The 23205-nt window shown below is 48.5% G+C and overlaps 1 protein-coding gene across 4 annotated transcripts in view; it reads right to left on the bottom strand.

Moving 5' to 3' along the window:
- LOC144689633 (uncharacterized) overlaps positions 1–23205 on the bottom strand; it is a 188791-nt gene that overhangs the window by 130421 nt on the left and 35165 nt on the right. For all 4 annotated transcript variants that reach the window (XM_078556874.1, XM_078556877.1, XM_078556875.1 and 1 more), the window contains exon 4: positions 3960–4118. In XM_078556874.1, the coding sequence (XP_078413000.1) occupies positions 3960–4118 (159 nt within the window). The remainder of the gene's footprint in view (positions 1–3959; positions 4119–23205) is intronic.

Genomic DNA, 23205 nt, shown 5'->3' with positions numbered 1-23205 from the left:
GGTAGCAACACCAACGTGGCCATTTCCAGGAACCCCATCGGGATTAAATCCCAATTAGGCCACTGGTTGCCAACGGGGTTCCCAGCTCCACTAAGGTAATTGCCTGCCGGACTTTCTGGTGCAGGGCGGATGTCCCCCTCTGAGAGCTGCCAGACAATTTAGTGTTTTTCCAAAATGGATTGAGGAGAAGGCAACGGAGCTCGCAAAATCAAAATGTGCTTGGCTGCTTATGCTCCACAAAAGGGGTTACTGGGCTGAGATGGCCCAGCTCTCAAGACAGTTTACTCCTGGTGGCACCCAAGCAGCTTGTTCCTGGCAAGTCTAGTGTTATTTCAATATCCCAGTGGCATGGTGCTCTGATGGGAAGGGCGAGCAGCCTGGTTTGCACTACACTCCTGCAAGATGGCATTATCAGGCAGGTCAACTCACACTGTTGCCATCCCAATTGCCCCTGTGTTTGTGACCCACCGAGTGGAATGGCGGTTTAATAGCAGCTGCAAAATCCTCAAAACCCTGACGGACAGCAGCAAGTATCACAGCCACTAGGCTCTCGCAAGCCTTCCAGAGCGAACTGTACTCTGTAATGCCACCAGAGCTGCAATGTGTGCTTCTGTGGAGGTGGAAGCAGAGGCTGATCCCTGATTGCTTCCTAGCTGGGGACCTGCTGTCACATGCTCCATTGGTATCTGCAAGGAAGGATAAGCTTCCTTGACAGTGTCGCAAATGAGAATTGTATACACAAGAGTCACCCCTGTCAGATTGCTGAACATTCTTGGAGAGCGACCTCAGAGCCTGCACATCACTGCTGCAGCATTTTTCTTTTCAGGAGAGTACCCGTGAGTTCAGGGTCCTGTGCCTTGACAGCCATTGACTTGGAAGCATGTCCTCAGCTTCCACTGGGAAGGTGGTATCTTTGTACCCATGTTCCGTGGATCACCCAGTAGAGAACATTATCTAATAAGTTTAACTAAAAAACTCAAACAAACAAATTTATGGTCCTATATCCCCAAAATGTTTGAGGTTTTTGCACCTCCTTCTTTAGTAGAAAACATATTTCTACTATGCAAACATATGTTTATAAACGTCATCAAACTGGTCCACCCTAGCTTTTAATTCTTCAAAGTTAGTTAAAGATGTGAAGAAGGGACAAAATACCTCACAGAAGCACAAAATACTGCATGAGCCCTGTGCTAGTGACACAAGATTTACTAAGGATAGTTTCCCATAAGACCAGAATATAAATGCAATAAGTAATGTCCTATTTAAAACACTCCAGCAACAGCACCATTTTTGGGGTATTTATTCTGTTAAAGCAGCTATATAAATATAAGTTATTGTTGTTGATGGTAGCAGCATATTACATACAAGGTACAGCCTGTGGAGCCAGATGGGCCTGAGTTTCCGCTGGGTTGGGATGACTTGCGAGCCTTTTAAAAATGGCAGGCGGGTCCCAATTCTGGGATTCCTGAACCCCATTCCCGGGGTTCCTCATTTTCAGAAGTGCCTTTTATGGGTGTGAGCCCACACCCTGCATTCCCTGCCTGGCTAGTTCCATTGCAGAGATAGGCATGTCCAAGTCCTTCGCAATTTTCATGTTTTCAAAGGCCAGGTTTTCAAAGAGTCGTAGTTCAAAACACCTGAGAGGTGTTGTGAACCATAGTCTGCATGACGGAAGCTCAAAAAGTCCTCTTCATGCCAGGCTATGCCCCCCTATGCATCCCCCATGACCTCTCATATACTCATGCCAAGCTATGGCACCTCCTTGCCTATTCACCCACCATACACTGTATAGAACCAATGAACCCTATAGTGGCAGTAGGATGTGCAAAAAAGCTTTAAAATAGTAATTCATTCATTCCTTTCCACTTTCTTAAACAAAAACTCTTTTTACTACAAACCAATAAAAGTGCCAATCATCCAGAACTTTTAAACTATCAATAACTGAAACGGCAAGCTGTTGAACCTCTTAATCTTGTGTAACTAAACATTGTGCAATTAACGGGAGAGATCAGAGAGCCAGAGATATCAATCAAACAATATTTTCCCTGGGGATCAGCTGTTTCAGCAGTCTAATGAATGTCTGGGCTCTCAGTCAAGTTCCGAAAGTCGAAAGTTAGGGATGAATGACAGTTTTTTCAAAGCTTATCTTCCACATCCTATTGTCACAATAGAGTTCACTGGTTCTATATAGTGTATAGTGAGCGAATGGGCCTGGAAGTGCCATAGCTTGGAACAGGGCACTTGAAGGGCCATTGCAGGTGGGGCATGGATGGGGAATGAGGAATGTGTGGGGGGTGAGGGGGTGTGTGGGATGAAGACTAGAGGGCCTTACTTTTTTCATTATAACTGGGACGAAGTCCCACAGCACCAATGTGGGCCTTACAAACAGCCCACCTTGGCACCTGGCACCCCCTGTGGTTGCCTCCAAACTCTTTCCCGGGTCAGTTGGTCTGACTGTAGCCCACACTGCTCCCTGGCAATGAAGATTTCGCCTCTGGAGTCACTTTCTCCCAAGGTGGGTGCGCAAAGCAGGAATTTTCCCAACTCCTGCCTCGAGAATCAAAATCCAGGTCATTAGTACCATGGTGGCTTCACTTCTTGCTTCTGCAGACAGGTGGCAAAGAGAAATGGATGGTTGTCATTTGGTTCTGATCTCGCAGCTAAACTGGACAGTTCAGCACTGACTGCAGGTTACACAACTTCTGTACTGAAAAATGTTGCAGCACAAATTTCTGCTTTAGCAATGGCTATTATTGCTCTGAACTCACTGGCAGTGGCTCCACATTTGGGCTAAATGGCTTTCCTCATGAATAGCTACATTATGTAATGGGGCATGAATCTCTAACCCTACTGTGATGTTGCATTGATTGCTGTTTGTTATTTTGTAATGGTGGAATAAGTGATTAATTGGCAAATTTTTACTAAGATGACTAAGTGGTAAAATTTCCGGTATCATCTTCTACTGAAAATAATATGTGGGCCTGCATCTTCGGCTCAGCAAGCGGGAGTGGGGCTCGCTCGCCCTGGCATAAAATGATGCAGGGTGATGTCGTACGTGCGTCCTGATGTCACCGCACGTCATTTAGATTTTCAGTTTGGTGGGCACGCTGTCGAGTCAGCTGTGCGCCCACCAAACTGTCAAAGGCCTATTAAGGCCATTTAAAAAGGCAATAAAGCAATTACCTGAGCTGCCCATCCAACCTTAAGGTTGGCGGGCAGGCGAAGAGCCCAGGCAGCCTTCGCATTTTTCATGGAACCTCATCCATGCACGGGATGAGGTTTATGAATGATTTTAAATTTTCACACAAATTTTTATTAAAACTAATGCACATGTCCCAGCTCATATGACGGTTTCACATGAGGGGACATGTCATAAAAATTATTTCTCCACTTTATTAACCTTTTAAAACTCAAAACTAATCTCCTTGCGGCACAGAGGTGGCTCAGGGAGATTTCTGTGCTTTTTTGCTCATGAGCGCACTCCCAACTCAGGGAACCCCCCCCCCGCCGCCCGCACAGGGAGCACACAGCGCTTCCGGGTGAGCGTCACACTGGGCAGGCCTTAATTAGCCCGCCCACATATATGGCAACGTGGATCCAATTGGAGGCACTGATCGGGTCCGTGCCACCCACGCCCGCCCCCGCACAACCCACCCGATTGGAGGAATATTCTACCCATGATGTTTTGCATTAATTTTCGTATCATAATCTATTATCTCTTGAACATTGTTGTATGCCGGCCACCTAATAGAATTTTAAATACAGAATTTTGACGCCAACTGTGTTCAAGTTATTTTATAAAAGTAGCAAATGCTAGGTCAAGTGTTCCCTCCCCCAAGTATGAACATAACTTTTATCTTAAATCCTGGAACACACTGAAATGTGCCTCCCAAAGGGTACATGTCATTTTAACAAGTGAGAATATTCTCAGCTATACGGTGCTTTTCACTAATGCACACCTGTTTCTTCTCCTGCTCCTCAATGTTACGCTGGAACTGAAGATCTCGCTCTTTGATTTCATGGCGTTGTCGTTGAACCTTCTTGCTCAGTAGATCCATATATTGCAAACGCATGGCATTCCACAACTTGTACATGTTCTTGCAAACCTCCAGATGGCGCTAAATAATGACCAATAAACAAGCTTATAATTTACACACAGGCCTTAACATGTCAAAAATTCAACTGCCTTACACCTTTATGGCAGTTAATCCAAAATTATGCAGTTGTCAAACACAGTTTTTATTTCAATACAGTAAATATGACACAAAAAAGGATGATTTCACGCCAGACAGGTTCATATCTACTTCACGGTATCATGGTTACTTCATGGTTATCATTAAGAAGCTCTCAGGGATTTTAACAGCTGAGGCAAGTGGCTGAGTTCATGATGAATATACACTTTTTACAACCTTCTATTTGAAAGAATGTTCCATTGTGATTTGTTGGTGCTTGATACAAAGTGCTGCCTGCTCCTTCTTTGAGAATTTCACTTTGTTCCACACTACTCACCTTTCATTTAAAATCATTGTTCTCTACAGCCTACCCAAGTATCATGAAAATATTCTCACCAAGATACCTTCACTGCTTTTCTCTCTCAGAATCTGACTGTGTGCCTTCTTATCCTAGGTTATATCAATCTCCATCTCAATTCATCACGTTCTCTCTCGTGAGTTTACTGCCCTCTTATCCTCCCTTAATCTCCCCTCCATATAAACTCCCCAACCCATATGCACAGCTACCTCCTCGACCTTGCAATTTTTCATGCCCCACTGCTCCCATATTAACCAAGATATGGCCATTTCTCATCACTTCCTTATATCATTGTCCATCCACATCCCTCTTTCCCTCCCAATTCCACTTCTTCTGTAATATAAAAGGAAAATATTGCGGGTGCTGGAAATCTGAAACAAAAACAGAAAATGCTGGAAAAACTCAGCAGGCCTAGCAGCATCTGTGGAGAGAGAAGCAGAGTTAATGTTTCGAGTCCATTTGATCCTTCTTCAGAGCTGCAGAGAAGAGGAAAAATGATGAAATTTATACTTTTAAGGGGGGGAGGGGGGGTGGCGGGGGGGAGCAGGTGAAGCTAGATAGAAGGCCAGCAGTAGGTGGGGACAAAGGAGAGATTCGCAAAGATGTCATGAACTAAAGGACAAAGGGAGTGACAATGGTAGTGGTAAGGGCTAAAACAAAAAGGTGTGTAAAGGTAAGAAAGCAGAAAGTGATAGTAGCAAAATAATTGTGTGAAAGAGCAGCATGGGACAAGTAACAAATGGCCCTTTTGGGGATGGGAATGGGGGTGGTGCTGGGAAAATAAGGATAGAAAATGGGATAGAAGGGGGATAAAACCATAGATAAATGAATAATAAAAATAAAAGTCAGTGGATAAAAAATAAAAATGAATGTAGAAAAAAGGAGATTAAAAAAGAGGTGAGGATAGAGGAGAGAGTTCATGATCTGAAGTTGTTGAACTCATTGTTAAGTCCGGAAGGCTGTAAAGTGCCTCGTCGTAAGATGAGGTGCTGTTCCTCCAGTTTGCGTTGAGCTTCACTGGAACATTGCAGCAGGCCAAGGACAGACATGTGGGCATGAGAGCAGAGTGGTGTTGGGAGCAGCGAATGCAGTAGACTAAATTGAAGGAGGTATAAGTGAAGTGCTGCTTCACCTGAAAGGAGTGTTTGGGCCCTTGGATGGTGAGGAGGGGGAAAGTTAAGGAGCAGGTGTTGCATGGTGGTGATGCCACTACCAAACACATCTTCCCCTCAGGCCCCCTCACTGGCATTCCGTAGGGACCGTTCCCTCTGGGACACCCTGGTCCACTCCTCCATCACCCCCAATACCTCATCCCCTTCCCACGGCACCTTTCCATGCAACCGCAGAAGGTGCAACACCTGCCCTTTTACCTCCTCCCTCCTCACCTTCCAAGGGCCAAAACACTCCTTTCAGGTGAAGCAGCGCTTCACTTGCACCTGCTGCTCCCAATGTGATCTCCTCTACACTGGGGAGATCAAACGCAGACTGGGTGACCGCTTTGCGGAACACCTCTGGTCTGTCTGCAAGCCTGACCCAGACCTCCTTGTCGCTTGCCATTTCAACACCATCCTGCTCTCATGCCCACATATTCATCATTGACCTACTGCAATGTTCCAGTGAAGCCCAACGCAAACTGGAGAAACAGCACCTCATCTTCCGACTAGGCACTTTACAGCCTTCCGGACTTAACATTGAGTTCAACAACTTCAGACCATGAACTCTCTCCTCTTTCCTCACCTCTTTTTTAACCCCTTTTTTTCTAAGTTCATTTTTATTTTTTATCCACTTATTTTTATTTTTATTCATTTATCCATGGTTTTATCCCCTTTTTTTATCCCCACTTCTATCCCATTTTCTATCCTTCTTTTCCCCACCACTGCCCCTCTCCCCACCCCATCCCCTACAGGGCCATCTGTCACTTGTTCCACGTTGTTCTGCTATTATCACATTCTGCTTTCTTACCTTTACACCACTATCAGCACCTTTTTTAGCCCTTACCACTACCATTGTCACTCCTTTTGTCCTTTAGTTTATGACATCTTTGTCAATCTCTCCTTTGCCTCCACCATCGCTGGCCTTCTATCCAGCTTCACCTGCTCCACCCCACCCCTTAAACAGTATAAATTTCATCACATTTCTGCTTCTCTTCAGCTCTGAAGAAGGATCATATGGACTCGAAACATTAACTCTGTTTCTATCCCCACAGATGTTATTAGATCCACTTCTTCTGTGTTTGTCCCTGGAAAGAGCTCTCTCCAAATTCATTCATAACAACACATCCATAATCCCAGCTGACTGGTGTTATGAACCGTTAGGGACCATTAACATTTAAAGAAGACGTCTAAATACCCAACAACCAACCAACAGAACTACGCCATAAGGTTTCACATTTTTAAACAAAAACTTTAATGCATATAAAGAAATTAAACAAATCAAGCACACTAACGTAACATAAAATAAAAGCAAAAAACTGCGGATGCTGGAAATCCAAAACAAAAATAAAAATACCTGGAAAAACTCAGGTCTGATAGCATCTGCGGAGAGGAACACAGTTAACGTTTCAAGTCCAAAAGACTCTTCATCACTAACTTAACACTATGGCTTATAAAGGCTTATGCTATAAACAGTTCTATCTTTCACTTCCCCTCAAGAGTTCCCTTATCTTACAAAATCTTGAAGGTTCATTCACTTTTCCTGGGACAAATCCAAAGGTATGCCACAGCCCTCTGGATTTCTCCTCAGTGTTCCAGCTATCCTGTGAATTAAGATTCATTGGGGTCCTTCCATTAGCTTTCTCGCTACGCAATCCTCCACCTTTTCTTTGAGGACCTCACAGCTGTGGACACCTCTGCTCCTTGTTCTGGTTGTGGGCAGATACCCAACTGCTTTCCCACAACTTTCCAACCTAACCCTATTGACTGCTTTCTGCCACAAAGCTTTATAAGAATCTCTGTTGATTTTTTTGTTCCACTAGCTACAAACTAGAGCAAATCTTCCAGCTGCTTTTCCCTCATGAAATCCAAAGTGAGATCGAGCCCCACCTCAATTCCACATGGTAAATGATGAAGTTCGTATTTTCTCTGCTTGAAATTCAGGCCAAACTGACTAACATGTATTTTCTTTGGCTTTCCCAGCTCAGTGACCTGCAGCCTAAACCTAGGTCGCAACTGCAGCTCTCTGCCTGTTCCCAAACTGAACTGCTTGCTCTATTAGCAAATACACACAAATAAATTAAGAAAAATAACTTTCCAACCAAGGCTTCACTCTGAATTACTATCTCTTTGGCAATGTGGCATGCTTTCAGATGTTTCAAACAGAAATGCAAATGAATCATTTTGCCTTCAAAATAAATCTTTGATTCTCCAGCCCACATGAATTATTTCTATCTCCAATAGAGTTTTACAGCCCTCTTTCCCAAAATTTCTGTGTTTTAGCTTCTTCTATGTGGAGGTGAGGTCCAGCATGGGTTATCTATAACTCAGTGTTTATAGTTCAACTCTAACCTTGCAAGATAAACATAGTTAGCTTTTAATTGTAATCAACTCCTAGCTTGTTTGAATTGCATTTACTTCAGGGTTGCTTACAGTTCCTCAATCAGGTGCCCCCATTTACCGACAGTTGTATTCTAAAACATGAAGCATGAACCAGAATTTTGCAACACTAGCCTTTGACCCTCCATTCACCACAATCTTTCTGCAGCCATTGATCTGCTCAACCATAGCTTCACCTCCATCTTTGTTGTCCTAGATCCCATTAAAACCATTACTCTCTCATCCTTGCCATTCACCCTAGTATGACCCTTATCTCTGTTCCTTTAACTCCAAGGGACACAGGCTTGAATGGATAGTGTTACAATTGTGAGGATTATAAGGTTGTTCTGTTTTGGGACAGTATCTTTAATTTAAGGTAAAATGAAGAGGGTCATGTGACTTGTTCTGCAGTCTGCCTGATAGCAAGCCTGAGTGGTTTGATTGTTAGTGATTAAAGGGAGCCCAGATTGTTCCATTGGGAAGAAGGTGCAAGGTGTTTACACTTGGAAACAATGGTGGCAACTTGTGTGAAAATAGTGGATAGGCTGTGAGTCTCCAAAGTCCTAGAAAACTGTTGAGGATGTTGGGTGTAAACAGTTCTGCTTTGAAATGTCAATTTGCTTACAAGATAAAAGAGAGTTAGGGTCTCAAGGATAGCTAATCAGCATTTCTACCTGGATACAAGGCCCATGTGATTCACAATGCCATGGAGATGGGCTATGAGAGAGGAAGTGTCTAAGATATCCATGAAAACACAGTCAAGGTTAGCCTACCAGGATTGGGAGAGCTGCTATTGGCAGCAAGACGCTGTGGTTCACCATGCAGGAATGAGGGTGGGAGCTTGCACTTGGACTGAAAAGATCGAATTCACAAGGAGCTAAAACGAGGTCGGAAGATTTGTCTAGTTTGCATGAGAGGAATAATCTCCAGGGAACAAACCTCACTGCAAAAGACAGTTCTGAGATTAAGTTTCCAGGCTGAGAAAGGAAAAGAATGGAAGTCTAAGAATCACCTTGGACTGGTTCCAAGAGAATTGAATGTTTACTTAAAGGACAGTGTAATGTAAATCTGGGAAGTGTATTTTCAGTTGTGCTAAAAGTACCCAATATAAGTAGTCCTGTTTTGTGGTTTAAAGTAAAATTGCCCAAAAATACAATAAAATTGGAAATTTTGTTGTGCCATTCTTTCAGCCGGAAGTTTAAAAGTTAAAGCCTTTGAAAAGTTATTGGTCTCTACAGAGATCGTAACAATACATGGTAAACTGGTTTATCTATTCACTGTCATATTTGGCTCGATTACATAAAGCATTATCAGGTATTGCTCTTTTCTACTTCACTATTTCAGGATCATCATAGAATGCAAGTGCTTCAATCGTCTTGATTTCTGCATTGCAGGCCATGTTGAGGCAGCCATGTGGTTTCCACCCTGCCTCAGCAGCATCCACCGCTCCCAGAGCTGGCTGCTGAGGCACCCTGATTGAGCCAGCAAGATTGGAAGCCTACCCACTGTCCTTAATTATACGGGATCCCAGTGGTGGTCAATTCTGAGGCCGTTGCCTGAAGATTGCCCTCTCAGTTTTGCTGCCGGCAAGTGGGATCTCTGGACCCCCATTTGGTCACAGAAAAGTTCAACTCGGGAGTATCTGTGATAAGGCAGAGCTAGAACTGTGTCAATCTATCATTAAGCCCAAATTGGAGCTGGATTCAGGGACTGTGATCCTTCTGCACTTGCTCTCGACTACTCTGGAATTTTTAAGCAACATTTACCAGGTCAAATCGTTCTCGTTGATCGGTGTCACTCCGAGTTCACTCTGCCTCCACAGGGAAGCTCCTCTGTTGCATCAGCACAGGTGCAATGCCTGACCCTATTACTTAACAGTGGAATTTCTCTTCTCAGGGCAGAGTGTTTCCGTTGGCATGCGGTGGCAAGCCCCGCACCTCCACACATAAAATTATGTTGGGTGAGTGTCCCGACGTCACTGCGTGCCATCGCGATATTTCATTGGGCGGGGGCGCGATGATGTCCGATGTGCGCCCGCCATTAATTAATGGGTCACTTCAGGCCCTTGATTCACTAATCGACGTCAATTTTTCGGCGCCCAGGTGATCTTCGGGTTGGCGCATGGGCACAACGGGCAGGCAGGTAGGACACATTTGTATAAACCTCATGCAGGGGTGGGATAAGTGGGCTCAGTGGGGTCGCGAGTGCGCTCTCTCAAGTATTGATTTTTCAAAGCTTTTGAAACTTGCCTGTGGGATCTGCAATACTTCAAAGCGCATACCAGCTGCTTTACCTGGACTCTTAACCCTCAGGTCAGCTCCCTGCAGTGAGGAATCTTTTTTGGGCCTGCAGGTTTCTAGAAGCTTTCCCATAGCCTGGGAATGGGAGCTGAACTCTCCACTGGAGGCAGCTCCTATGAGGAGGAAGGGAGGGCTAGAAGGGGGAGGAGGCCAGGAGTACACATTCAGCCTCCAGTCTCCAGGGGAGCCACCTTTGGGAGGAGAGGCGCAGACACAAGGGGTGCAGGGCCAAGAGGTAGTCCAAGGTGGAAGGAGCCGCAGAAGACACCACTATCCTGCTGCCAAAGAATACAGGCAGCTAAGCAGCTACCTCAATGTGTCTGAGGTGCAGTGCCGAAGGAGGCTCCGTCTCTCAAGGGAGACAGTCAACTATATCTGTCAGATGATTGGCCCTGAGATCTCTGCTAACTGTGTGAATGGACACCCCATGCCAGTGGCTCTAAAAGTCACAGCTGCCCTCAACTTCAATGCCTCTGGCTCCTTCCAGGGCTTGGTGGGTGATCTTTGTGGTGTCTCCCAATCTGCTGTCCACACTTGTGTCAAGCAGGTTACAGACGCTCTGTTCAGGTGTGCATTGACCATCATTCACTTCCGTTTGGACCAGGCAAGCCAGACACAGCGAGCCAGAGGCTTCACAGCCATTGCTGGCTTCCCCCATGTCCAGGGTGCAATAGACTGCACACATGTGGCCATCAAGGCGCCAGCAGGTGAGCCCGGTGCCTTCGTCAACAGGAAGGGCTTCCACTCCATGAACGTGCAGATAGTGTGTGATCACAGGGTGCCGATTCTACAAGTCTGTGCAAGGTACCCAGACAGCTCCCACGACACCTACATCCTCAGACACTCCCAGGTACCGGGGCTCTTCAGTGCTCCAGCCCGGCTGGATGGATGGCTGCTGGGTGACAAGGGCTATCTCCTGTGAAGGTGGCTCATGACACCTCTCCGCCATCCAAGAACAGAAGCTGTGCAGCGGTACAATAGGAGCCAGGGCTTCACAAGGGCTGTGGTGGAGAGAACCATTGGCCTTCTCAAGATGCGCTTCCGATGCCTGGACCGTTCAGGGGGCGCACTTCAATACTCTCCAGATCGTGTGTCGGTGATAGTGGTTGCATGCTGCACTCTCCACAATCTTGCGCTGGAAAGGGGGCGCAATGGACGATGAAAATGCTGACGCAGTGGCTGCGGCTGCACATGATGAGTCCAGCAGTGAGTTTGAGGATGAACATGCACAGGGAAATGCTGAGGGAGTAGCCGCTGACCCGGGCATACTCCAGGGAGACAGGGACACCCGGGAGGCTTTAATCCAACGAACCTTCAGCTAGCACACACCACAGATGGACCTCCAGGACAAGCCTGGGCTGCAGGCTCCACACTCGATACCCATGTGCCAAATCTTCCAGGTTAGGAACAGTAACTAAAGGCCTTGTTAATAAAGCTGAATGTCCCACAAAGCACTCCTAACATTTTTGGAAACAATACACATGCAAAGGAGAAGAGGCACCCTCAGCCATGGTCACATGTCTGAATTTAATATCACAGGCAAAGAAACTTAATAAAACAAAATGACACTGTTGTTCCAATTCAAAGCAAATCATAAAGACCTCATCTTGGGCCAACACAAAAGCACCAGTGATAAACCCGTGGTGTACCTAAGGTGCCTTATGTTTATGTTTACGTTTCCAGGTGCTACGTCTTGGTGCTGCCCCTCGCTGGGAGTGGCATCTGAGACAGCCTGCTCACTCTGCTATCCTTTTAGCCTTGATAAACTTAGCGATCGTCCTCTGGCCCGTGGAGCCTGTGCTGGCTCCGCCTGGGAGGGAGCTGCCAGTTCCACAGCTGGCACCTCCCCAGTCGTCGCAGCCTCACCGGATGATACGGTCACTGGGAGAGGGGTGGAGGAGCTGCCACCCTCATCCAGAGCGACCTGAGAGGTGCCCGCAGAGATGCCAGGCAGCTGCTGCGCCGACATGAGGTTGCTTCGGACCTCCCTGCTCACCATGGATGGATGGGCACTGAGCTGGGAAACTTGATGCCCAGATCATCTCCCACACTGGCACTGACCAGCTGAGGTCAATGCCAGTGTGAGGGCTTGCTGGTCCAAGCACATCCCCAGGAAGCCCTGACAGGTCTCCTGGAGGAGCCTCTCCACGAGAGTCGCCACTCTCTCCATGGAGGACGCATGGTGCTTGGACATGTGGCTCATTGCTTCGGCGATCGTCCGCGTAGACTCCTCCACCACAGAGACCAAGCCAAGCATAGCCTCATGCGTCTCCCCCGGATGCTCCCACACACCCGGCCGCATTTCCTGCACCTGCTGCGTCGCGGACGACTCCAGAGGCACATCATCAGGCACTGACTGAGCATGTGCCTGGTCCCCTGCAGCCCTCCGACTGCTGGCGCCATGGGCACTCTCTGTCTCTACCAGCTCTTCCAGCAACTGTGAAGTGCCCTCACTGCTGTGCCCTGGGGCACTAGCCAATGTTCTAACTCCCACCGAGGTGCTAGTATCTGCGCTGGTGCCTGCCTGGCGGAGATGGTATGACGCTGGTGAGACTTCAGAGCCCTCACGTGAGAGAGGAGACCTCTGCTGCTTCTCCTGCCGGCCCTGCTCCGATGATGCTGAGAGGAAGAACAAGGACATTGGAACAGTTAACGTGGAGACAATGTCAAAGTGCATCCCTGTCCCCCGGATCATTATGCGCTCATCCTTCCATAAGCAATGGTCAAGCCATGTTGCAAAATTAATTCACTGAACATTCAGCACTGCCATGGCTGTTGGGAGAACAATGGTGACCTCACTGCTGGGCATAAATACCTGGCTGTGGCATCCCAGCCTCACCGACACCAGTGGCCCTGGGTGCATAGCGCCTGTCCAAATCCAGGGCCTCCTGCTCGAAGCGGCTGAGAATGGCTAACTGCGCCTGGCCGCCGCCAGCCCTCAGACGCTCTGCCGCGTTATGAGCATTCTTCTCCTGAAAATGAGAGAAGAGCATTGATTTGTGCAAATTGTACATGGACTCTCTTCGCACACGGCCCACCCCAACCAGAGTGGGACATATCAGGGCTCCAGTGCCTCCTCACCCCGCTGCTGCTGAACACTCACACAAAGATGCTAGGCCTGCTCCCCACCCCCCCCACTCCCCGCCGTTGGCCACATTCTGCCTACATCACATTAGGCACCACACGGTATATCCTTCTATAGCAAGGAGGCACAAGCACGTGGAGCGCAGAGGGCAGCAGATGGTTCGTTGCCACACCACCTTGAAGCTCCCCTCCCAGCATGTCATCACCCTGACTTAGACATGTCCTGCAGTTCAAGCACTGCGCCTAGGTGCAGCTCCTCCAGGTTGCCCTCAAACCAGTCATGTGGGACTCAGTGTAACACATGCAGCCGGGGCAATACACATCTCTTCATCACCCTCTCAGGGTGGCCTCGGAATGGGCAATATCTGCTGGCCCACCCAGCAAAGGACACATGCCGTCAATGATTCAATGCAGTCACTACACTCAGAGTTGTGGGGTTCGGGGGCGTGGCGGGGGGCAGCAGGGGGGTAAGCCGACCTGCTGGGTTAAGTGACCAATGCCAACATTGTGCTCACCCTTCCAGAACACAAGTCATTGACGTGCTTGCGACACTGGATCCAGGTGCGCCTCACCACCTCCGCCACCTCCTCCCAGGCACGTTTCGTTATGTGTTGGGGCCTCCTCCTCCTGCCCTGGGGAACCAGCACCTCCCGTCGTGCTGCCACCTCCTCGAGGAGGGCAGCAAGGCAATCATCGGAAAAACGAGGGGCACACTGGCCTCCCGCCCTATCCTCCAGACTGGCCTGCCCCGAAGGGCTACCCTCTGGACTTGCATAACCTCCATTGCCCCTCTGCAGAGCCCCCCGCCCAGCCATTGTGAGCAGCCTTTCCAAGGCTGCCAGGCCTTCCTTTATACAGGCCGCCGGGTCATCATTGGACCCAGCGGGCTGAGCACGCCCGCTGCTGCCCGCCCACTCCCGCTATGCCACCCCCCCAAATCCAGAAAATTCTGCCCTGGTCTTCACCAGAGAAACCTGCTGTCCTTTCTGTGTATGTCCAGAATTATCTGAGCCTATTTCAGGTTTTCAGCATTTGAAGTTCTTATTAACTTTTTATCTTCAGAGGTAGTTGGAGTAGATTTTTCCTGAGTGATGTCTGGGCCTGGAGAAGATTACAGCGACAAGGTTGGGCAGGGAGGGGGGTGGTGGCTGGTGTCGGGAAAGGCCATGGGTGAGTGGGACTTGGTACAATTTAAAATACAGGCAGCAGAGTTTTGAAGGACCACAAGTTCCCAGGGGTAGGGTGGCCAGCCAGGGGTGCGTTGAAATAGTCAAGGCTAGAAGACAGAAAGGCATGGGTGAGGGTTTTATGTGATATAAAGCTCATCTCAAAGTTAAATTTAACACCAAGGTTGTGGACAGTCTGCTTCCGCCTCAACACAGTTGTCAGGGAGAGGGTTGCAGTCGGTGGCTAGGGAACAAAGTTTGTGATGTGAATCAAACACAATGGCTTCTATCTTCTCCATGTTTACACCTTTTACCTTCTCTTTCCTCACTGATCAAGACCCCAAACACTCCTTCCTGGTGAAACGACGATTTGCATGTACTTCTTCCAATTTCCTATACTGTATTCTCTGCTCACAATGCGCTGTACTCTATACTGGGGAGACCAAACACAGATTCGTGATGTAGACCACCTCCTTTCAGCTCACAAACACCATCTCCAGCTTCCAGTCACCTGTTATTTTAATTCTCCACCTTGCTCTGATGCTGACCCCTCAGTCCTTGGCCTTCACTGTTTCAATAAAACTCAATTCAAATTCGATGAATAGCACATCATCTTTCAATTAGGCATACTAGAGCCTTCAGGGCTCAATATTGAGTTCAAAATTCCATCCTGTAATCTCTGTCCCATTTTGTTTCCTTTTTCTTTTCAGGTTTTAGTTTGAATCTAATTTTTCTCTTATTTTGCTTTTGGACAGCAGCTGTTCTTCATTCTGCCAATCACACCTCCTCTTGACATTTCTTTTGTTTTTGTCCCATTACCGTTTCCTTTGGCCTTGCACATTTTATATCACTATTATTATTACACTACATTTATAACTTTTCCCCGTTCAGATGAAAGGTCAGCGATCTGTAGTATTAACTCAGTTTCTGCCTCCACAGATGCTGCCTGATCTGCTGAGTATTTCCTGCATTTTCTGTTTTTATCCCCTATGTATAACACCCAAGATCCCAACTGACTTCACTATGGTCTTTTTTCAGTCTGCACTTTCACTTTTAAAGATTGATGCACCCAAACTCCAAGAACTCTCTTCTATCACTTGGTTAAGGATCTTGCTACATGCAATATATTTCCTTTCACCTAGCCTCTACTTCCCACGTAATTTACATCGTAGTTAAGGAGTTATTCACCAGAATGGGTCACACCGTGTTTCAAGTTTTCCAGAGAACAAATGAAAATGGATTGGGAAATTGTCTGTAATGCTGATTCCACGCTCTAGCACTCCTAGCACGGTGCACTGGTCGGGAAATCACAGGCCTTAATGTTTATCCATTTAAATTAAGGGATGGAAAATTAATTTGGCTCTGCAATTTCTAAACCAGTGTTTCCTGCAAAGCCCTCTTCTTTGATGGGCCACCGGATCAGCCCTCAAATTTCAAGGTTTTGTTCACCTTTAACTTAATGTTGAGCAATGGAAATTTACTCGGCTGATCATTTGGTAAAAGATCTGAAGATAGTTCTGGCATGTTTAAGAATTGAATAGAAAAAAAACACTTTAGGGGCAATGTCATCTATATTCTAAACATTGAACATCACAACATCAACTGCATATCAGAATGCTCCATTTTGTCCTATACAACTGCACTAGAAAGGATCATTCAAGCACGATTCAAGCTGTTACTTTTTATTGCCCTACATTTCAGTTGCAGCTCCCAGGCATTGGAAACAGAAATGATAGTCCAACATTGCGAGCCTATTCACTAATGTGTCGCTCAAGGAAGCCATCAGCATTTGTGCTGCGTCAGGACAACTTAGATGCACCACCATTTTCTGATTTTATATTCATTGAAGTTATGAATTTAGAAACTTGTGCAGCTGAATTCAGCTTTAATGACACCATGTCTGTTACTCACAATAAGAGGTTGTGGTGGAAGAATTGATCCAGGCTGGTCTTTTGGTTCAAGCTGGTTTATTTTCAAGACACCTCCTCAGTGCCACTGACTTCCAAGTAGCTTCCACACAAAGTGTTCCAACTGTATCTTTTTATTCTATTTAGATGGGATAATCAATGCCCTATCACCTATTTAACTAGCAATTGGTTTTAACAAGGTGATGCCATATTAACAATGTCTGCCCAAATGATTGTCTTAATATGGGATCCCCTCTAGGCCCAACTCTTGCTAACATTTTTTTTGGTTTCCATGAGAAATTAGTTCTCAATGGAATGGCCCCTAGCCTCCTACCCCTTGCATATTTCCGATACGTAGATGATACGTTTCCTATTTTGAAGCTGTAATTACATGTAAGAATTTCCTTACACACATTATTACACTTCATCCTGTTCTCAATTTACCTTTGAAATGGAACAGTCTGATGAGCTCCCTTTCTTGTACCGGCTAGTTGATGGGTTCTGTATGACTGTCTACTGCAAGCCTACCTTCACTGGTCAATATATGCGTTGGGATCCCTACATTTCCACTTGCTATAAAATTGCACTTATTGGCAATCTCATAAATAAGGCCTGAGCCACTTGCGAGCGTGTAGCTGAAATAGGATGCATCAAAGCTATCCTGCGGGATGATGGCTACTCTGATAAGGTCTTTGCTCACTGTGTATCGCGCAACCTGTAAAGTGCCCCAGAAGGAAAAAATGTTTCAAAAAGTTGAGCAACAGGTGAAGCTAGTCATTTCACGCTGCTACTCTGCAGTAGCAACACAAATGGTATTTTCCACTAACAGGATGCTGCAGTCAAGCCAACAAAGGTGTTCTGCCTAACACACCAATATATGAATTCTATTTCGGGTGCAATGCCAGGTGTGTAGGCAGTATTTCCCAATGACTAGTGAATCGTATCAAACAGCACAGGCAGAATTTTCTGGCTGACGTGCAGGTGGTGGAGCCCACATGTCAGCACTTAAAATGTTGCGCGCTGACATCACACGAGTGTCCCGACATCAGCGCGCGGCATTGTGATATTTCGGTCGGTGGGCGCGCACAGCAGCGGGACGCGCGCCCGCCATTAATTAAAGGCCTCGTTAAGGCCCTTAACTTGCCAATTGTTGAGGATTTTGAGGGGCCCGTGTGAACTTCAGGTCAGCGCACGGGCCCAACGGGCAGGCGGGTAGGAGATCTTTTAATAAAACTCATGCACTGGCGGGATATGTGGACTCAGAGGGGTTGTTCATGTTTTCCACAAAGTTTTAATTGCAGAAAATGTTTTAAAGTTGCCTGTTTGATTGTTAGCAGTTCACATCGATTTCCAAGAGCTTTTTGTGTACTTTGAAACCAGTCTGCAGACAGTAATCTTTCTCGGGCCTGCAGCTTTCTGGAGGCCTCCATTTAGCCTGGGCATATGGGTTCTGACATCTCCACTGGAGGCAGCTCCTCTGAGGAGGAAGGGAGGGATAGAATAAGGAGGAGGCCAGGACTGGACAATCAGCGTCCAGAGGAGCCACCTTTGGGAGGACAGGCGCAGGCACAAGGGGCACAAGACCAAGAGGTTGTCCAAGGTGCAAGGAGCCACAGAAGACGTCACTATCCTGCTGCCAGGGTATACAGGCAGAGAAGCAGCTACCTCAATATGTCTGAGGTGCAGTGCCGAAGGAGGCTCCGTCTCTCCAGGGAGACAGTCAACTATATCTGTCAGATGATTGGTCCTGAGATCTCTGCTAACTGTGTGGGTGGACGCCTCATGCCAGTGGCTCTGAAGCTCACAGTTGGCCTCCACCTCTATGCTTCTGGCTCCTTCCAGGGCTCGGTGGGTGATCTTTGTGGTGTCTCCCAATCAGCTGTCCACACTTGTGTCAAGCAGGTTACAGATGCTCTGTTCAGATGGATATTGACCTTCATCCACTTCTGCTGCGACCAGGCAAGCCAGGCACAGCAAGCCAGATGCTTCGCAGCCATTGCTGGCTTCCCCCGTGTCCAGGGTGCAATAGACTGTACACATGTGGCCATCAAGGTGCCAGCAGGTGAGCCCGGTGCCTTCATCAACAGGAAGGGCTTCCACTCCATGAACGTGCAGATAGTGTGTGATCACAGGATGCTGATTCTACAAGTCTGTGCAAGGGACCCAGGCAATACTCACGACGCCTACATCCTCAGACACTCCCAGGTGCCGGGGCTCTTCAGTGCTCCAGCCCGGCTGGATGGTTGGCTGCTGGGTGACAAGGCCTATCCCCTCAGAAGGTGGCTCATGATGCCTCTCCACCATCCAAGAACAGAGGCAGAGCAGCGGTACAATAGGAGCCAGGGCACCACAAGGGCAGTGGTGGAGAGAACCATCGGTCTTCTCAAGATGCGCTTCCGTTGCCTAGACCGCTCAGGGGGCGCACTCCAGTACCCCCCAGATCATGTCTCTCTGATAGTGGTAGTATGCTGCGCCCTGCATAATCTTGCGCTGGAAAGGGGGGACGCAGTTGACGATGAAAACCTTGACGCCCTAGATGAGGTTGCACATGATGAATCCAGCAGTGCCTCAGAGGATGAGGAAGCACAGGGCGGTGATGAGGGGCAGCACACCAATCCACTACTACACCAAGGAGGCAGGGACACCCGGAACAATTTAATCCAAAGAACCTTCAGCTAGCTCCACACACATGGATCTGCCGGACCAGCATTGCCTGGTGCTTCCACACGTGGCACTTAGGTGCTACATCTTCCACCTTATCAGCTGCAACTAAGCGCTTAGTACAGAAACATCAATGTCCACTCAAACACTCATGATATGTCTGTGGAAAAGAAACATGCAGCACAAAGGAAACACCCTCAGCCATGGTCAGAAAAGTGGACTTTATTATGTCCAAAATATAACAGAGACTTCTCCATTGCAAACATAAGAATTTTGTTCCCTATTCTAAGGCCAACACAAATTCACCAGTGACATACCCGTTGAGTGCTTAACGTGCCTTATGCTTTCGTTTGCGGGTGTTACGTCTAGGTGCCGCCCCACTGGTCGGAGTGGCTTGAGAGACAGCCTGCTGACTCTGCTGTCCTGTTGGCGTCAATGACCTTGGCAGGCGTCCTCTGGCCCGTGGAGCCTGTGATGGCCCCGCCTGGGAGAGAGTGGCCAGTTCCAGAACTGGCACCTCCCCAGTTGTCGCAGCCTCAATGGAAGCAACGTTGACTGGCAGAGGGGCAGAGGAGCTGCTGCCCTCATCCGGAGCGCCCTGAGAGGAGCTCGCAGCAACGACAGGCAGTTGCTGCACTGACGTGAGGTCCCATTGGACCTCCCTGCTCACCGCAGATGCATGGGCACCGAGTGCTGATGCTTGGTGTCCACAACATCTCCTACATTGGGAATGATCACCCGTGGCCAGTACCGCTGTGAGGGCTTGCAGGTCAGAGCGTAACCCAATCAGAAGATTTCCCATCCGATCGAACCCCCTCTCCATGAGAGTCGCCAATCTCTCAGTGGAGGAAGTCTGAAGCTCTGCCCTGAGGTTCATGGCTTCACGTGCACTCTGCCTGGACTCCTCCATCGCAGAGACCAACTGAAGCATTCCCTCATGCAGCCCTGCCAGATGCAAACGTGCTTCCTGCTGCTTGTCCTGCAGCTGCTGCATTGGTGACAACTCCAGAGGCACATCATCAGTGCCGGACTCAGCACGTGCCTCGTCCCCTGCAGCCCGCAGCTGCTGGCGCCATCGGCACTCTCTGTCCCTACCATCTCCTCCAGCGATCGTGATGTGCCCTTTCCACTGTGACCCGGGACTCTAGCCGACGGTAAAATCCCCATCGAGGTGTCTGTGTCTGCGCTGGTGCCTGACTGGCTGAAATGATGTGCCGCAAGTTGCACGTGTTGGGCTTCGGGTGTGGAGGGGGGGCTGCGGTGTCTCTGGGCGCGGCCATGTGGTGGTGATGCTGAAATTAACAACAAGGACAGTGCATCAGTTAGCGTACATTCAGTTCAACCTTTCATCCCTTCCCCCCCCCCCAGCCTCATAAGTCGCTCGCCCTTCAAGACCCTAAGGAGATGAACATTGGTGGGGTGGAAAAGAGTCAAGAGGAGCCCCAACCATTAAACGTACATGCAGACAGGCTGGTTAGATGGCCTCAGGAATGCCACATGGTATGTTATGTGCCATTGGAGTGTGGAGAGTACAGAGGTACCTGACCTGGATGCATGCTGGCCTGGATAGTTGCGGGGCTGAGGAAACATCACAAACACTTGCGACATTTGCCGTGGATCACAGGAGATTGAGAGGTCACATTATTGACCTTCATACCGTTAGGAGGGGCATAGACCGGGTGAGCAGAAGGCAACATTTCCCCTTGGCGCAGGGATGAGTAACGCGGTGGCATTTATCTAAGTTGAGTGCCATGAGGTTCACAGCTGAGGTGCTGAGGACCTTTTGGACAAAGTAATGTGGGGCGCACTGGCTGAAAGGGTGCTGGAGGTCCCAAACCCCCTAGGATGCAATAAGTCTTTGGCTGTGCAGCAGCGATGCCATCGCATGTTAGGCCATGGGGATAGTGGTCATAAATGGGATAAGGTGACTTTGGAAGGTGGTGGAGACGCAAATCCTCAAGGGGACGAGAGACCTTTGTGTATGACCCACACGTCAGAGTGTCTCAGTCAGTGAATGAGCAGTGTTGCAGCATTAACGATTGCAGCAGCCATCAATGGTTTGGATGGTGGGCACACAGAATGGATGGGGCTGTGGACCTCAAATACCTGCCCGCTGGACCCCAGCCTCGCCGCCCCCGGCCGCCCTGGCCTCCTGCCTCCTGCCCAGCCCCATGGCCTGCTCCTCGAATGGGGTGAGGCGCTGCAGGAGGGCGCGCCCACCACCAGTCCTCAGGCACTCCCGGGCATTGTGGTTACTTTTTGCCTGCAGAACAGAGAAGACGGTTTATTGGGGCTGATCGCTCATGTACTCTGCACACACACGCCGCACCCCAACCACAGTGGCCCATCTGGGGCCTCCAGGGGCTCCTGTCCACACTACTGGTGATCAGTCCCCAGAAGATAGTGCAGCTGCTCCCAACCCCCTCCCCCAATGGCCACCTTGGACACATTCGGCGTCCATCACTTTGAATAGCACACGGGTCTTAGCGCCCATGGCAAGGAGGCGCAACTAGGTGCGATGCAGATGCCAGCAGATGGCACTTGGCCACAACACATTGAGGCACCCCCTGCATCATCTCATCACCATCAATATGACATGTGTTGGAGTTCTGAATATGTGTCTAGCGGCCTCCCCTGCAGGTTGCCCCCAGACTACTCAAATGCCACAAACACCAACATATGGTGTGGGGAGAACCCATTTTCTCCTCAACCACTAAGGTTGATGTAAGCACAGTCACTATCTGTTTGCCCACCCAGCATGCGCCAAATGCCCTATGCAGTAACGACAGCAAGACGTTGGAGGGGGCGGGGAGCTCAAAGGCTAAGGCTACCTTCTGGGTCAAATGGCCAAGGCCGACATGGTACTCACCCGTTCAGAGCGCAGCAAATCACTGAATCTTTTGCAGCACTGTGTGCCTGTGCGCCGCACATCATCATGGGCACTGACAGCGTCACCAACCTCCTCCCACGTCTGGCTGGTGACATGGGGGGCCCTCCCCCTCCCATTCTCCGGATACAACACATGCTGACGGCTGTAAACCTCTTGGAGGAGGACAGCAAGGCATGCATCGGAGAATCGAGGGGCACAGTGGCCCCCCGCTGGCCTCTCCTGCAGCCTGCTGGCCTCTCCTGCTCATGCTCCTGTGGAACCATAGCTCCCTCCCTCTCTCCATGAGTGGCCATGGTGCACTGCCTCAGGCAGGCTGCCTGGCCATTCTTTATACAGGCTGCCGGGTCCCCATTGGAACTGGCGGTCTGAAGCCGCCCGCCCCCGCGACTATTTTCCTGTTCTCCACGGGAGTCGCTAACCTGCTGGGCGGGTCTTAATTGGCCCGCCCGCGGAAAATGGCGGCGCGGCCTATTTCGGCGGTGGCAATCGGTTGCCCGCCCGCCGCCGCGTCGGTCGGGCCCACCCATCAAACGGAAAATTCTGGTCCACATCCTTTCGACTATTCATGATAGGCAGAGTACTGACTGTACTCAACCAGCCCATGCCTGTGAAACTCAGAACATAATGTCTAATGTTAAGTGTGTTTCCACAATTGGACAGCACAAGCTGAATGCTGCGAGTTTGCTAAGAATTATACTAACAACCAATTTAAGATTATCATTCGGGCTCACAATGTGGCTCACTTATACCGGCTAGAAGCTACATACGCTCATTTGCAGGGACCTGCCCTCTGCAGACAAAAGGAATATGTCAAGGCATTGCATCTTTTATAAAATAAACAAATGCTTGGGGGGCAATAGCAATCTGCTGCATTCACTATGGTAACAGATCGACCAATCAGAGTTGATTGCCAACCAATCAGCACTCTTTCTCATGCAGTATAAATTGTTGCTCCCTTTGAAATTTGGCATTCTTGGGTCCATCCTGATGAGTGCAAGTTGAACAGCTTTAGCAACATGACTCTTTTTACAGCAATACTAATGTTGTTTAATACTCTTCACAGTGCTTTGCTAGATCAGCAATGTAGCATTAAAAGGGTTATTCATTTCCGTTCAGAAGTTTAACAAACATCTTTTG

Source organism: Cetorhinus maximus, chromosome 14 (assembly GCF_964194155.1).
Source record: "Cetorhinus maximus chromosome 14, sCetMax3.hap1.1, whole genome shotgun sequence".
Lineage (NCBI taxonomy): Eukaryota > Metazoa > Chordata > Chondrichthyes > Lamniformes > Cetorhinidae > Cetorhinus > Cetorhinus maximus.
Note: the sequence above shows the minus strand (reverse complement) of the source record. Positions and strands in the feature narration are given on the sequence as shown.